This window comes from Chiloscyllium plagiosum, unplaced genomic scaffold (genome assembly GCF_037043375.1).
Source record: "Chiloscyllium plagiosum isolate Xiang-an unplaced genomic scaffold, Cpla_swu_hap1 HiC_scaffold_2, whole genome shotgun sequence".
NCBI classification, from domain to species: Eukaryota; Metazoa; Chordata; class Chondrichthyes; order Orectolobiformes; family Hemiscylliidae; genus Chiloscyllium; species Chiloscyllium plagiosum.
The window spans coordinates 140176476-140193928 of NW_028270140.1; the positions used below are offsets into that span (position 1 = coordinate 140176476).

A 17453-nucleotide genomic window follows, 5' to 3' on the forward strand; every position below is an offset into this window, starting at 1 on the left:
ATTGAAAACTAAGAAGTAAATACATAGCAGATGCAGTTTAATGTACATATGATGGAGGAAAGCAAAATATGAAAATGTGTTCTAGAGGATAGACAAAAATGTGGAGGAAGAAATATGTAAAGTTAGGGATATGGATGAATCCATTTTAACTTTGGGTTGCAATCAAAATAAGGCTGTTTCTTCAACCAGTAGAAACATTTATCTTAATTGTTTACAATCTAAGTCTCTCATAATTTTTAAATCTTATGTTAGATTCACCTTGTGAGCTTCTCCGTTACTGCGTAAAACAGCCAAAAAGTTGTAACCTGATTGCAGGAGGATAGGTAACTTGAGGACAATTAGGAAAAGAAGCTGAGGGGAGATGAGAGTATTTTACACAGCAAGTCATGATGCACTGTTTGAAAAGGATAGTAGAAGTAATGGTAATCTTCAAAGGGAATTGAACAAGTACTTGAGGGGGACAATTTACAAGCTGTTATGGATCAGACCAGACCCATCAAAATATTTTAAGAAGGTAGCCGAGACCCTATTTTATCTTATTTTAAAAGTAAATGTGAAGTGCTATGTTCCACATGCAATGCAACTGGCCAAACTACTCGACAAAGCAAAATACAATTTATTTAAACACTACAGTTAAAGTGCAATGAAAGAAAGGAATTTAGATTAACAACTCTATTGGAAAATTTAACTGAGCAATACTTACAGTAAGTATTATTAACTGTTCCAATAAAGTAACACTCCATAAACACACCACTTGGAAAAAAGGCAAATTCCCAAAAAAGCACCAAGAGAAAATTCAGAGGGTAGCAGCCAGGAGACATTTATAGAAACCCCCAACTCTATTATGACTCCAACAGCTTCTGATGCTACTGAAAATACAAAATCCAGAGACTTTGATCTGTGAGAGCTGGCCACACCCATTCAGGCTGTTTAATATTTTTTAAATGACCTATCAAGTTGTTTACTCAAGTGATCCTCACTAACCAGCTCAGCACCTCACGTTCAATCTCTCTCTTAAAAGATACCAGGACAAAATAACCTCTCAAAGACACAGCATCATCACAAAGGCCACAGAGAAAAGTAGGGGAGTGGGACTATTTGGATTGCTGTTTCAAATGGCTGAATGGCTTCTTTTTGCATTGTCTGTATTCTACAATCTGAGGATGAAACCAAATCAAGCTAGTTTAGAGTACATAGAAGGGGCTGAGATTTCTACAACTAATTTTCTTGACTGTTGTTTGATTTTCAGATTGGGCAATGAATCAAAAGTATTGTTGAAGATTGATGTCAACATTCATAATTAGTTGGATAATTGCATGGAGAAAAATGTTTAAAGGAGTAAGGGGATGGTTTGGATAAATGTGATGAAAACTACTTTCAATTAAATGGTCAACATAAACACAAACTAATAAGTCTAAATAGCCAATTAACATGTTATAGTTTTTATATATTTTTGCACATTTGTAACAAGGTATAAACTGCAAGCAGTCTATTTCTGAGATGTTTTCATATAATATGTAATTTAAAAAAAACAAAAGAACAGTGGATGCTGGAAATCTGAAGCAAAAGCAGATATCACTGGGAAAAACTCAGTAGTTCTGGCGATACCTGCAGAAAAATCAGAGTTAACATTTCAGATCCAGTGATCCTTCTTCAGAACAAAACAGACCTCCTTCTGAAGGAGGGTCAATGGTCCCAGTACATTAATTCTGATTTCTCTCCACAGATGTTGGCAGAACTGCTGAGATTTTCCAGCATTCTCTGTTTTTGTTATAGAATATTTAGCCATTGGTCATGAAGGAACTTCACTGAGCTTTTTGAAGTTGTAATGAAGAGGACTGATGAGGGCAGAGCGAAGGACGTGGTCTATATGGACTACAGTAAGGCTACCAACAAGGATCCTCATGGTAGACTGGTCAGCAAAGTGAGATCTCACTGAATACAGGGAGAACTAGCCATTTGGATACAGAACTGGCTCAAAGATAGAAGACAGAGGACAGTGGTGGAGGGTTGACTTTCAGACTGGAGACCTGTGACCAGTGGTGTGCCACAAGGATCAGTGTTGGGTCCACTGCTTTTCGTCATTTATATAGATGATTTGGATGTGAACATAGGAGGCATATCTACCAATCCTGGTAAGCATTGCTGAACAAAAAGATCTTGGAGTGCAGGTTCATAGTTCCTTGAAAGTAGAGTTGCAGGTAGATAGAGTAGTGAAGGCGGCATTTGGTATGCCTTCCTTTATTGGTCAGAGCACTGAGTGTAGGAGTTTGGAGGTCATGCTGCAGCTGTACAGGATATTGGTTAGGCCCCTGTTGGAATGTTGTGTGCAATTGTGGTCTCCCTTCTATGAGAAAGAAGTTGTGAATCTTGGAAGGGTTCAGACAATATTTACAAGGATGTTGCCAGGGTTGGAGAATTTGAGCTGTAGGGAGAGGCTGAATAGGCTGGGGGTGTTTTTCCTTGAGCATCGAAGACTGAGGGGTGACCTTGTAGAGGATTATAAAACCATGAGGGTTTTGGATTGGATAAACAGACAAGGTCTTTTCCCTGGGGTGGGGGAGTCCACAACTAGAGGGTATAGGTTCAGGTTGAAAGGGGAAAGATATAAAAAGGATATAAGGGGCAACCTTTTCCCGCAGAGGGTGGTCCGTGTATGGAATGAGCTGCCAGAGGAAGTGATGGAAACTGGTATAATTACACCATTTAAAAGGCATCTAGATGGGTTAATGAATAGGAAGGGTTTAAAGGCATATGAGCCATGTAACAACAAATGGAACTAGATTAGGTTCGGATATCTGGTCGAAGGTGAGGGAAGAGGTGTGGGCGCAGGTTTTGCACTTCCTGCAATGGCAGGGGAAGGTGCCGGGGGTTAGGTGAGGGCTGGTGGGAATGGACAATTCCCTTTGTGACTCCCTTGTCAGATCCATGCCTCCCACCAGCCCTCACCCCTTTCCCGGCATCTTCCCCTGCAAAACCTGCAGCCACATCTACCCCCTCACCTCTGTCCAAGGCCCCAAAGGATCCTTCCACATCCAACAGAAATTTACCTGTACCTTCACAAATGTCAGCTTCTGTTTCCAATGCATCCAATGTGGTCTCCTCTACACTTGGGAGATGGGACACCAACTTGCAGATCGTTTCAGAGAACATCTCTGGGACACCCATACAAACCAATCCCACTGCTCCATGGCTAAACACTTCAACTCCCCCTGCACTCCACCAAGGACATGCAGGTCCTGGGCCTCCTCCATCGCCAAATCCTAACCACCCAACGCCTCGAGGAAGAATGCCTCATCTTCTGCCTTGGGACCCTGCAACCACACAGGATTAATGTGGATTTCACCAATTTCCCCATTTCCCCTCCCCTACCTTATCCAGGTCCCAAGCCTCCCACTCGGCACCACCCTCTTGACCTGTCCATCGTCTTTACCATCTATCCGCTCAACCCTCCTCTCCGATCTATCACCTTCTCCCCCTCTCTCATCTACCTATTGTATTCTCACCTCCCTTTTCCCCAGCCCCATCCCCTTCCCATTTAGCTCACAGCTCCCCAGCCCAGAAGCTTCATTCCAGATGAAGGGCTTATGCCCAAAATGTCGATTCTTCTGTTCCTCGGACTGATTGACCTGCTGTGCTTTTCCAGCACCACACTCTCGACTAAGATGAGAAGACAGGCAACCATGAATCACGACAGCCCATTGATTTCACAATATGTAAATACAAGATATGTGCAGCTGCAAGAGCAGGTCAGGAATCATGCAGTGAGGAACTCACCTCCTGACTCCCCAAAGCTGGTCCACCATCTACAAGGCAAAAGTCAGGAGTGTGATGGAATATTCCCCACTTGCCTGGATGGGTGCAGCTCCAATAACACTCAAGAAGCTTGATATCATCCAGGACATATCTTCAAGAAATGCCTCCCTCCACAAGCAAAGGACACAAGCAGCAGTGTAAACCACCTACAAGATGCACTGCATAAATTCATCAAGGCTCCTTCCAAACAGACAACTACTACCATCTACAAGGGGAAGGCAACAGATATATGGGAACACTATCACAAGTATTCCCAAGCTACTCACCATTCTGACTTGGAAGTATATCACCATTTCTTCATTGTTACCAGATCAAAATCATTGAACTCCCCTCTCTAACAGCATTGTGGGCATAGCAGTATCAAATGGACTGCAGCAGTTCAGAAAGGTAGCTCACCATCAAATTCTCAAGGACAACTAAGGCTGGCTCAGCGAGTAAAGCTTACATCCCATGAATGAATACTTTTTAAAAAAGTATGAAAACTAACTGATTAAAAAAAATCACAGATTACATTTATATAACATCTTTATCATAATGAATTATTCCAAAGAATTTACTAGGAGCACTAGTGTATCACCAAACAGCTCTCAAAGGCTCCATGACAACACTTAAACACCACTTCCAAACCCACAACCATTAACCTACGTCAAAGTCCTGAAACTTCCTCCTAATACATGGACTGCAGCAGTTCAAGATGGCTCACCATCAACCACTCGAGCGCATTTCGTGATGGCAATAATTTATGGCCTTGCCAATTATACTCATATTACAAGAATGAATAAAATAAAAAAAACTGAGTCTTAACACTGAAGAGATACCAGAGTAGATGAATGAAAACCTGGTCAAAGATGGGTTTCAAGTACTGTGTTAAACATGGGTGATATAGTAATACTGTCACTTGACTAGGAGACCAGAGACCCAGAATAGTTCTCTTGGATCACCAGATTAAATCCCAATTTGGAATTTGAATTCACGTAATTAAATCTGAAATTGAAAAGTGAATCTCAGTATGTTGCCATGAGACAATTGTTGTAAAACCTCATTTCATTCACAAATCCTTTAGTCAAGGAAACCTGCCATTCTTATCCAGTCTGACCGACATGTGATTCCATACCCACAGCAATGTGATTCACTCTTTTCTGCCCTTTGAAATTGCCTAGCAAGCCACCTACTTCAAGGGAAATTAGGTATGGATTGACAACCATATTCCATCAAAGTTGAATAGTTGAACTATTTCTAATATTAATTATTTTTTATTTTGTACATCAATTAATGACTTGCATTTAGTTCTAAGACAAATACATATTCAATAGGGCAGAAACATTGAAAGAAAGAAAGCTGTTTTATGTAACTCTGTGTAAATTGAAGAACCCTGAGAGGAACCATTCTGCATAAATGACCCTTCACAACTGAAAGTTTAAAAGCTTGCACTGGTGGCAGCACAATTTTGTCATTTCATATTAAAGTAATGGATGACTCAAAGTTAAAAGCAATACAGTATCTTACTAATTCAGCATGTTTTGACAAATTGCTCTGTATTACTCTGAGAAATAGCTTTCCTTGGAAGGGATAAATGCAATAGCCTTTGTAAATGTATTTAACTTAAACAAGAGTCTCAGACTTGGACACTCATAAGAGCATTCTGTTCTGAAACAGCATTCATTACTAATCAAAAGAAAAACATTTGCATTCAGTTCAACGCAAATACATGAAACATGCAAGAAAGATGAAAGCATGCTTCTCCCAAGGATGCTGTTCATCTTATTGAAATATTCAATGTTTGTTTACAACTATTCCCGAATCAAATTAAAAGAAATATAAAATGATATTGATTTGGTCAGATGGTACTAATTCCAAAATACTCAAATGCTAAATTACAGCAGAATTAGAAACTCTAAACAACTACTGAATTATCAGCTGATTCTTGACATTCCATCAGCTAAAAAACTGCATTCTACCAGCACAGCACTACAGATTAGCTCTGCATAATTTACTATTTCAACCCATTTAACCTGCTTACTTGATCCACTTTGATAAAAAAAGTGACTTTAGAACAAGATACACAACAGAAATAAGTAGCTTCTATTTAGTAAAGCTGTCACAATCCTCCAGTACCCTGGAAAGTCTTAGATGATTTATTGAAGTAGTTATACAGGATGTTAATGATGAAAGGGATTAATTCACATGCAACTCATACTCTATATTTAACAACAAGTACAGCAGGGGAAATAGTTCAATAAACAAGGCAGTTTAACTCTGTGAATTTACAGCATTCTAAAATTATGAAAATAATTTTTTGTCAAATAAAAATACAAGTGACAATTTGCAGAAAGTTATGACAGAAAAACATCTAATTCTTACTTATAATTTAGTAAAAACCTTAGAACTGCGCATGCCCCATCATTACAAATCCCTATGTCTACTTGTGTAATGAAACAGCCTTTATAAACAGCCACATCATATTTGCACCTTCCTCTAAGTGGTGATTCTACAACACAGTTAACAGGAAGACGGAATTATAGTGGAACAGGTTAGTAGAATCTGTTCCCATTATAAATGTAAACAGAGGAATTTATTATGGTATTATAAAAAGAGATGACATGATCGTAAAATTTAAACTGTACAATATCTGCATGCCCTTGTTATCATCCTCCAGCTTTACTTCCCTTGAAAACTGAATTCAACTATGGACAAGAGATAAAATAGCTTGCTCATCCAGTCCCAAAGGCATGTCCAAAGTGAATTGAGCCATCAGCTTATTTCAATACAGGTCATTCTGCTATAATGTGCTTTTCATTACTGCAAAGTTGCTCTCATGCAATTGACGAATTGGAAACATCGTTTCTAAAGCACCTAACTTTTAAGGCATGCATTGGTTATAATGCAATTCTGACCCCATTAGTTTAAACAGTGCTGCTATTACATGATTTTTTTTAATAACACTTGGTTGCACAAGAACGGAACTACTGTGTTATAGTAGAAACAACTGTATCCTGATCAGGAGCCAAAATAGTTTCAGTTTAAGCTGTTAATCAGGATTATTTTAAGGCAATAAACTTGTACTGTTTAGTGGGATTGTTTCAGTGGGATGCTAAATCAAGATCTGCTTTCTGTGATTTGAGTAAACTTAATAATTTGAAGGAGGACCAACAGTAACCCAGATTAACTGTCTATGCATCTGACTATTTGTGTAACGTTGTTGTTGCATGTACAAAATGGCTGCCACATTTGTCTACAAAATCTTCAAAGGAATTAATTATACAAAGTACCTCACAAGAGTTCCAGAAAACAGGATACTATGTAAAGATAAAATATGTTGCATTTACCCAGCTTCACATAATCTGATTGCCATGAACCATATATGGATAATTTGAGTCATGTTATATTCACCTCTACTGTTAGATTGACATTTCACGCTTTGTATACAATGTGTTTGGCAAGCGACTTCAGAGACAATTAACTTCTTGCCCCAGCAAGTGGATAGCTCACCAGATTCTGAACCACTTAAAAACTTCAGTTCTATCCGATGATTTTCTTGTCTAACCAGGAAGCTTGGCACTGAAATCCCACCCGACCAGAGGCTGCCAACTAATTACAGGTTGAAGAGCCTTACTGGAGATTCAGGCTGTTCAGCTGTGAAGAACTTCTAAGTGTTTCTTGGCCTCTGGCAGCTCATTCCATACACGTACCACCCTCTGCGTGAAAACGTTGCCTTTTAGGTCTCTTTTATATTTTTCCCCTCTCACCCTAAACCTATGCCCTCTAGTTCTGCACTCCCCGACCCCAGGGAAAAGACTTTGCCTATTTATCCTATCCATGCCCCTCATAATTTTGTAAACCTCTATAAGGTCACCCCTCAGCCTTCGACGCTCCAGGGAAAACAGACCCAGGCTGTTCAGCCTCTCTCTGTAGCTCAGATCCTCCAACTCTGGCAACATCCTTGTAAATCTTTTCTGAACGCTTTCAAGTTTCACAACATCGTTCCGATAGGAAGGAGACCAGAATTGCGCACAATATTCCAACAGTGGCCTAACCAATGTCTATACAGCCGTAACATGACCTCCCAACACCTGTACTCAATACTCAATACCAATAAAGGAAAGCATACCAAACGCCTTCTTCACTATCCTATCTACGTGTGACTCCACTTTCAAGGAGCTATGAACCTGCACCCCAAGGTCTCTTTGTTCAGCAACACTACCTAGGACCTTACCATTAAGTGTATAAGTCCTGCTAAAATTTGCTTTCTCAAAATGCGGCACCTCGCATTTATCTGAATTAAACTCCCATCTGCCACTTCTCAGCCCATTGGCCCATCTGGTCCAGATCCTGTTGTAATCTGAGGTAACCTCTTCGCTGTCCACTACACCTCCAATTTTGGTGTCATCTGCAAACTTACTAACTGTACCTCTTATGCTTGCATCCAAATCATTTATGTAAATGACAAAAAGTAGAGGACCCAGCACCGATCCTTGTGGCACTCACTGGTCACAGGCCTCCAGTCTGAAAAACAACCCTCCACCACCACCACCCGCTGTCTTCTACCTTTGAGCCAGTTCTGTATCCAAATGGCTAGTTCTCCCTGTATTCCGTGAGATCTAACCTTGCTCATCAGTCTCCCATGGGGAACCTTGTCGAACGCCTTACTGAAGTCCATATAGATCACATCTACTGCTCTGCCCTCATCAATCTTCTTTGTTACTTCTTCAAAAAACATAATCAAGTTTGTGAGACATGATTTCCCATGCACAAAGCAATGTTGAATATCCCGAATCAGTCCTTGCCTTTCTAAATACATGTACATCTTGTCCCTCAGGATTCCCTCCAACAACTTGCCCACCACCGAGGTCAGGCTCACCGGTCTATAGTTCCCTGGCTTGTCTTTACCGCCCTTCTTAAACAGTGGCACCATGTTTGCCAACCTCCAGTCTTCCGGTACCTCACCTGTGACTAGCGATGATACAAATATCTCAGCAAGAGGCCCAGTAATCCCTTCTCTAGCTTCCCACAGAGTTCTCGGGTACTCCTGATCAGGTCCTGGGGATTTATCCACCTTTAACCGTTTCAAGATATCCAGTACTTCCTCCTCTGTAATCTGGACATTTTGCAAGATGTCACCATCTATTTCCCTACAGTCTATATCTTCCATATCCTTTTCCACAGTAAATACTGATGCAAAATGGCTAGTATCATTTAGTATCTCCCCCATTTTCTGTGGCTCCACGCAAAGGCCGCTTTGCTGATCTTTGAGGGGCCCTATTCTCTCCCTAGTTACCCTTTTGTCCTTAATATATTTGTAAAAACCCTTTGGATTCTCCTTAATTCTATTTGCCAAAGCTATCTCATGTCCCCATTTTGCCCTCCTGATTTCCCTCTTAAGTATACTCCTACTTCCTTTATACTCTTCTAAGGATTCACTTGATCTATCCTGTCTATACCTGACATATGCTTCCTTTTTCTTAACCAAACCCTCAATTTCTTTAGTCATCCAGCATTCCCTATACCTACGAGCCTTCCCTTTCACCCTGACGGGAATATACTTTCTCTGGATTCTTGTTATCTCATTTCTGAAGGCTTCCCATTTTCCAGCCGTCCCTTTACCTGCGAACATCTGCCTCCACTCAGCTTTCGAAAGTTCTTGCCTAATACTGTCAAAATTGGCCTTTCTCCAATTTAGAACTTCAACTTTTAGATCTGGTCTATCCTTTTCCATCACTATTTTAAAACGAATAGAATTATGTTCGTTGGCCCCAAAGTGCTCCCCCACTGACACCTCAGTCACCTGCCCTGCCTTATTTCCCAAGAGTAGGTATAGAAGCAAAGAGGTCTTTCTGCAGCTGTACAGGGCCCTGAGACCTCACCTGGAATATTGTGCGCAGTTTTGGTCTCCAAATTTGAGGAAAGACATTCTGGCTATTGAGGGAGTGTCGCGTAGGTTCACGAGGTCAATTCCCGGAATGGCGAGACTATCTTATGCTGAAAGATTGGAGTGACTGGGCTTGTATACCCTTGAGTTTAGAAGGCTGAGAGGGGACCTGATTGAGACGTATAAGATTATTAGAGGATTGGACACTCTGGAGGCAGGAAGCATGTTTCTGCTGATGGGTGAGTCCCGAACCAGAGGACACAGTTTAAAAATAAGGGGTAGGCCACTTAGAACAGAGTTGAGGAGAAACTTCTTCACCCAGAGAGTGGTGGTGTATGGAATGCTCTGCCCCAGAGGGCTGTGGGAGGCCAAGTCTCTGGATACTTGCAAGAAGGAGTTGGATGGAGCTCTTAAGGATAGTGGAATCAAGGGTTATGGGGATAAGGCAGGAACATGATATTGATTGAGGATGATCAGCCATGATCATAATGAATGGTGGCGCTGGCTCGAAGGGCAGAATGGCCTACTCCTGCACGTATTGTCTATTAATTGCTGTTATAGCGGATATGGTAGCTCCCCATAGTCCACCCATGCAATTATTTGCCTTCCACATAACCTTCCTTGCCATTTCTAAAGAAGGAAAATCATAACAGAAGTAGACCATCAGCCAATTGAAGATAAAAAGTTTATGAATGATCATATTCATGAATGACAATAATGATAAAACACACTCAAGGCACGTTTTAGGAGATAAAATGTGACGCTAAATTTTTCACTTCCAAACTATACTAATTTATGCTTTTCAAGAAGTGACAGATAAGATGGGAGTAAAGGGAAGAAGTAGTGAAGGAATGAAAGAGAAAGACAGTATGAGTGTCCATCGAAAATCATTTAAATGAACTTGTGAACAGTTCATTTGGGAGAACTCCCACTAACTCAGTGAAAGCGTGCACAAGCCAGGAAGATCACAGGTTTGCTCCTGGATTTGGACACTATATTAAGCTTAAATTTAAATGTTTTAAGCCAAGGTTGCAGTACAGATATTTTAAAACTAAATTAGTATTACCAAGCTAGGGAAGGATCAAAATAAAATAAAATAAAATTGGATGCATTCATTCACTGAACCTTTAGGATTCAGGACACCTTTGGTCACACAGGACAAAAGACTATTTGGAAGGAAATAACATAGACTGCAGATGACTTACTGACAAAAGAAGCAAGGTAAAGAAAAGAAAATCAAAGGAGTAAAGTCAAGAGTAAACAAAAATTACTGGATGTAATGTACACTTGTACATCTCGCCACATGAAGTTTCAACTTATCTCAATAACTTAAGCTTAGAAATTTACAGGCTAAACATACAGACAAAAGTTAATTTACAAAAAGACGAAACAAATTGTATTTCTTCCACTTTTTAAATCTAGCATGCAGAAGCTTCAGTGTTTAGCATGGCTCACCAACAAAAACAGTTGTACCTTATAAATGGCATCGAGAAAGCGTGAGTCATTCTTTCCCGTAAGTTCTACTCCAGATGTTAGTAGCTGCTCGGTCACATATGTGGAGTATGAGGTGAAGGCAAAACTGATGATTGGCAGAAAGGCAGCAGGATCACCCTTAGCAAGACTACAAAACATAAAATTAAATCTTAAACTGTTTAGTCCTACTATCATCATTAGCTAACTTCCTACATTAAGCTTACTAAATGCAACCAACAGCTGGACCTAAACTGTCTATTAATTTGCACTTTATTTAGAAATGACAATTTACATAATCTGGTGTTGTAGCTATATTGAGCCAAAGGTCTGTGTACTCAAATGCACTGAGTGAGTCTGGACCTGATCATGTTAAAGCATTCAGGTCTGGAGAGAAAATGTACATGACTACTCATTAAATATCAAGTCAGATTTCTGCCACTGTTGTCATTTACTATGTCTTATAAATTTACATTAGAGACATGTACATTTTTCTCATTGTAGATTTATATTAATAGAATGCTTTTCTGTATTTGGATATTGGTTCGAAAATAACACTGCAACTACGCAAATTAGTAAAGGTGCAAATTGTTTCTTTTTACACTTTTTTCTTTTCAGCATAGATCTGTCTCATCATATTATCTCAAGACTCAAGAATTCAAGCTCAAGACAGTACAAGTTAGAGTTTTGAAGCATCTTCATTAGTATTACACCAGAAAAAAATAATTTTATAAAGGCAAAATACTGCAGATGCTGGAAATCTGAAATAAAAGAATGCTGGAGAAACTCAGCAAGTATGTAGCATTTGTGGAGAGAGAAAAACAGAGTTAACGGAGCCCGTTATGACTCTTTTTCAATAAAAATAAAAGATTAATTTTATCTTAGGGAACTAAATTTTAATTGGAATAGAACAATTTTGGGCATTAATAAAAGACCATGCACGCTGTTCAAAAAATAATCTAAATTGACGTACAATTATAGCTCAATGCCTCAACATAAACAGAAAGCAAACCATAACAGGTTGACCAGAATGGATGATAATCCAAAAGGTTATACTCTAGTTCAGTTGAATTTATTTTGTTGTTGGATATCTTGACATTTTAATATAATTGTTCCCATACATTGGCAATGGTTGTCTTATAAACCTGGTCTCCAATTAAAAAATTACCAACTCTTTTCCTGAAGTCCAACATTTGCTACTGTGGTTGGCCTTTCGTTCAATCTGAAGATCCTGTTATTGAGCAATAAATTTCTACTCTGCAGTCATTAACTATGCGTATAAAAGCAAAATCAACTTCAAATGATATGAACTTCAAAAGCATTTGATAGTTGATGTTTAATTCTGTCTATTTTATTTGTAGTGCTGGTTAATGTAATCCTGAACTTATTTACAAAATCTACCCAATAATTATCAGTGGCCGTAATCCTTCCCCCTTCCTCAACCAAAACATTCTGGGGCTAAGCGATGAAAGTTGTCAGCGAAGTTTTGGCTTTGTCTAGCTTGAATGATACCAGCTGACATTTTCCTTACTGGAGCCAAACAGAAAGCATCTGCCATAAATAGGCTACAGGGACATATCTTTAACAGAACAAGCCAGGACTCAAATGATTAACCCATTATTGTCCAGTCTCTACATCTGCTCCAGCTGCTAAGTAATAACATGCAACAGCAAGATGTTTTCAAAAAATAAAATTAAAAGCTCTCTGTTCTGGCTAAATGCATTGATTCTACTAATGAAACCACGCAGAGCAGGAAATCGGAGGTTTGATCTGTCAACATTCACTGTCTATACACATGAATCTAGGTTGGGTTTCTAGATGACCTACTGGAAGCTGTCAGCACAGATTATTGGCTTCAAAAGATGATGGGAAAAAAACTGGAATAAGAAATGTTTCTGATTTATCTAAGAGCTGATACATAAAGGGTTAGCACATTTTCCATCAGCAACTATGGTATCAGAATCTTAACACAGGCTATACAACCAGTGAAGACTTACTTTTTATGGGCCACATATCTCAGACGTGTACAAATGCTTTTTGTTGCAAAGATGGTTGACAAAAACTACACATATATAACTACCATCATTATTTAAGCCTAACTGGTTGGCTTTCAGAGATGAAAATTTAATCACAAATATTTTATGACCTCAAACATCTTTACAACCTTCCAAGCACATAAGGAGAGCGATATAAAACTAAACCAAATTAACAACGACAAATTTGATCAATACATTGACTAGATTTGAGTTAGAGCACGGAGGTTTTTTGGCAGTCGCAATATAGAAGCACATAAAAACTGTACCAGAGTGAAAGTTATAATTGTAAGGAGTAGTGGAATATTACTATTAGTTTTAGTGGAACAAAGGCTTCAAAGAAAGTTAACAAGAAAAAAAGAATCGTGCATTTAAATGGTGCCTGTCACAACCATAAGAACAGGAGCAGACCATGCAACCCCTCAAACCTGTTCTGCCATTCAATGAGATCTGTGGCTGAACTCCTTCCACCTGCCATTCTTTAGTACCTTTGAGTGATAAAGTCATACAGCACAGAGACAGACCCCTCAGTCCAACTCATCCATGCTGACCAGGTTTCTCAACTAAACTAGCCCAATTTGCCTGCATTTAACCCATATCACAAACCCTTTCTTTCCTATTCTGGACATATCTAAATGTCTTTTAATGGTGTAACTGCACCTGCCTCTACCACTTCCTCTGACAGTTGTTTCCATGTATGCACCACCTTCTGCGTGGAAAAGTAGACCCAAAGGTCCCTTTTAGATCTTTTTCCTCTCAACTTAAACCTATAACCTCTAATTTTGATCTCCCCTATCCTAGGGAAAAGACCTTTGCTATTCACCTTATTTATGTCTCTCATGGTTTTATGAACCTCTACAAAGGTCATCCCTGAACCTCCTACGCTTCAGGGAAAAAAGTCCCAGCCTACTTATAACTCCTTATAAGTCAAACCCTCCAGTCCCAGCAACATCCTTGTAAATCTTTTCTGCACCCTTTCAAATTTAATAATATCCTTCCTAGAACAGAGCAACCAGAACTGTACTCCAAAAATGACCTCCAAAACCACAGTGGCAACATGACAACTGAACTCCTAAACTCAATGCACTGACCAACAAAGGCAAGCGTGCCAAATGCCTTCTTCATCACCTTGTCTACCTGTGACGTCACTTTCAAGGAACAATGTACCTGAACCCCTGTTCAACAACACTCCCCTGAGCCTTACCATTAACTATGCAAGCCCTGCCATGGTTTGTCTTACCAAAATGCAACACCTCATATTTATCTAAATTAAATTCCATTTGCCACTCCTTCGTCCATGGGCCCAGCTGATTAAGATTCCATTGTACTCGGAGCTAATTTTCGTCATTGCCCACTATATCACCAAATTTTGGTGTTCATTCACAAACTTACAAAACACGTTTCCTATATTCTCATCCAAATTGTTTATATAAATGACAAACAACAGTGAACATTGCACCAATCCCTGCAAAATACTACAGGTCAGAAGCATGCAGTCCAAAAAACAACCTTCTACCACCGCACTTTATCTCCTGCCGTCAAGCTAATTTTTTATCCAATGCTTAACAACTAATCTAGCATCAACTTTTGTGTGTAGAAGTCGTCCTAACATCTCTCCTGAACAATTTGGCCCTAATTAAGCAAACTACCCACACCACTATAGTCCGGAGTATCATTCAAGTTGGGGCAGAAAAGAGGAATATAGCAGTAATACTGATAGATAGCACAGTTAAAGGAACGAATACTGTTCTCTGCAGCGAAGACAGAGATTCCTGAAGGCTCTGCTGCCTACCTGACGACAAGGTTCAGGACACTTTCTGGGTTGGGGAGGAAGATGGGGTCAGAAGCACAAGATCCTGTAGTCCATGTACGTACCAATGATACAAGTAAGATTAGGAAAGAGGTTTTGCTAAGGAATTATGAGCAGCTTGAAGCTAAATTAAAAAGCAGAACTACAATTACAAAGGTAGTAATTTCCAGATTACTACTGGAATCACATGCAAATTAGCATAGGGAACTATGTTTGCAAAGGTAAATGCATGGCTCAAAGACTGGAGTGGGAGAAATGGCTTCCAATTCAAGGAGCATTGATGCTAGTGCGAGGGAAACAAATAGAGAGCTGATCTATTGTGATAGGCATTGTGAGAGTCATATTACAACCTGTGTCTGGCAAATTGTGGAACTAGGTTTATAGAAACAGCTTTAAATGGCTTAGTGGGAAGAGTGGGTTCAATTGAAAGGAAATTTGGAATGTAAAAAAGAAATGAGAGAGTTGAGTTGCAGGGTAGTGGAAAGGTGACTGCTAATAAAAGTGTGACAAGAAAATGTAGGAAGTATACATAGAGTGTAGCAGAAATTAAAACAAGTAATAATGGTAAAAAGTCAAAGTTTAAGATTCTTCATCTGAAAACATGCAGCTTTTGTAACAAGAGATAATGGCACAAACAGAAATAAATGAATATGACTTGATGCAATCATGTATCTATAATAGCTGAGTGACCAAGATTAGAAACTCAATATTCAAAGGCATTTAACATTCCAGAAGACTAGGTGAAAAGGAAAAAAAAGGTAGGGTAGCTTATTAAGGGGTGTTATCAGTCCAATGGGAGTAATGATGAAGGTACAATGCATCCAGATGCAGAATCAGTTTGGATGGAAATAAGGGATAGCAAGGGTAGAAAGTCATGGGTGAGAATGGTAGGCCTCACTGTAGGACAAAGTATAAAGCAGAATATAAGATGAGCAAGAAGGTCGTTACAATTGTCATTGTGATACTAATCTGCATATCAAACCTTCTGGACAAGGCTGCATGGAAGATGAAATTGTAGAGTGCATCAGAAATTGTTTTTTACTGTAGGACATTGCAGAACCTAGCCAGAAACAGGCTATTTTTAATTTAGTAATGTCATTTGAGGTAGGATTAACAACAGGGTTACACAGGGAGAAAGTGAGGACTGCAGATGCTGGAGATCAGAGTTGAAATTAGAGTGGTGCTGGAAAAACACAGCAGGTCAGGCAGCATCTGAGGAGCAGGAAAATCGACGTTTCGGGCAAAAGCTCTTCGTCAGGAATGACGGGAACCTTCCCGATGAAGGGTTTTGCCCGAAACGTTGATTTTCCTGCTCCTCAGATGCTGCCCGAACAGGGTTACACAGTTAAGGATCCTTTAACTTGTAGCAATCACAACATGGTACAATCTCAATTTCAGTTTGAGGGAAAGTAACTCAGGTGTCAAACCAGAGTCTTCAAGTTAAGTAAGGCCAATTACAGAGTTATTAAGAAAGATCTGTGCTGAGGAAGGATATTCCTGGAAATATATCCAGGGAAGTTACTTGGGTGGAACTGAGAAATAAGAAAGGAATGATCACCTTATTGGGATTGAATTATAGACCCCCCCTAATAGTCAGAAGGAAATTGAGAAACAAATTTGTAAGGAGATCACAGCTATCTGTAAGAATAATAGGGTAATTATGGTCGGGGATTTTAACTTTCCGAACATAGACTGGGACTGCCATAGTGTTATAGGTTTAGATGGAGAGGAATTTGTTAAGTGCGTACAAGAAAATTTTCTGATTCAGTATGTTATCAATTCATTATGGATGTACCTACTTGAGAAGGTGCCAAACTTGACCTACTCTTGGGAAATAAGGCAGGGCAGGTGACTGAGGTGTCAGTGGGAGAGCACTTTGGGGTCAGCGACCATAATTCTATTAGATTTGAAATAGTGATGGAAAAGGAAAGATCAGATCTAAAAGTTGAAGTTCTAAATTGGAGAAAGGCCAATTTTGACATTATTAGACAAGAACTTTCAAAAGCTGATTGGGGGCAGATGTTCGCAGGTAAAGGGACGACTGGAAAATGGGAAGCGTTCAAATTGAGATAACGAGAATCCAGAGAAAGTATAATTCTGTCAGGGTGAAAGGAAAGGCTGGTAGGTAGAGGGAATGCTGGATGACGAAAGAAATTGAGGGGTTGGTTAAGAAAAAGAAGGAAACATACGTAAGGTATAGACAGGATAGATCGAGTGAATCCTTAGAAGAGTACAAAGGCAGTAGGAGTATACTTAAGAGGGAAATCAGGAGGGCAAAAAGGGGATATGAGATAGCTTTGGCAAATAGAATTAAGGAGAATCCAAAGGGTTTTTACAAATACGTTAAGGACAAAAGGGTAACCAGGGAGAAAACTGAGCCCCTCAAAGATCAGCAAGGTTAGAGTTAAGAAGAGCAAAAAGAGGACACGAGCAGTCTTTAGCAAATAGAATAAAGGAG

At 39.5% G+C, this 17453-nt stretch overlaps 1 protein-coding gene across 2 annotated transcripts in view; it reads right to left on the reverse strand.

Moving 5' to 3' along the window:
* The window catches only part of cep44 (centrosomal protein 44), a 74368-nt gene that overhangs the window by 40578 nt on the left and 16337 nt on the right, over nt 1-17453 (reverse strand). For both annotated transcript variants that reach the window (XM_043704568.2, XM_087973859.1), the window contains exon 3: nt 11156-11303. In XM_043704568.2, the coding sequence (XP_043560503.1) occupies nt 11156-11303 (148 nt within the window). The remainder of the gene's footprint in view (nt 1-11155; nt 11304-17453) is intronic.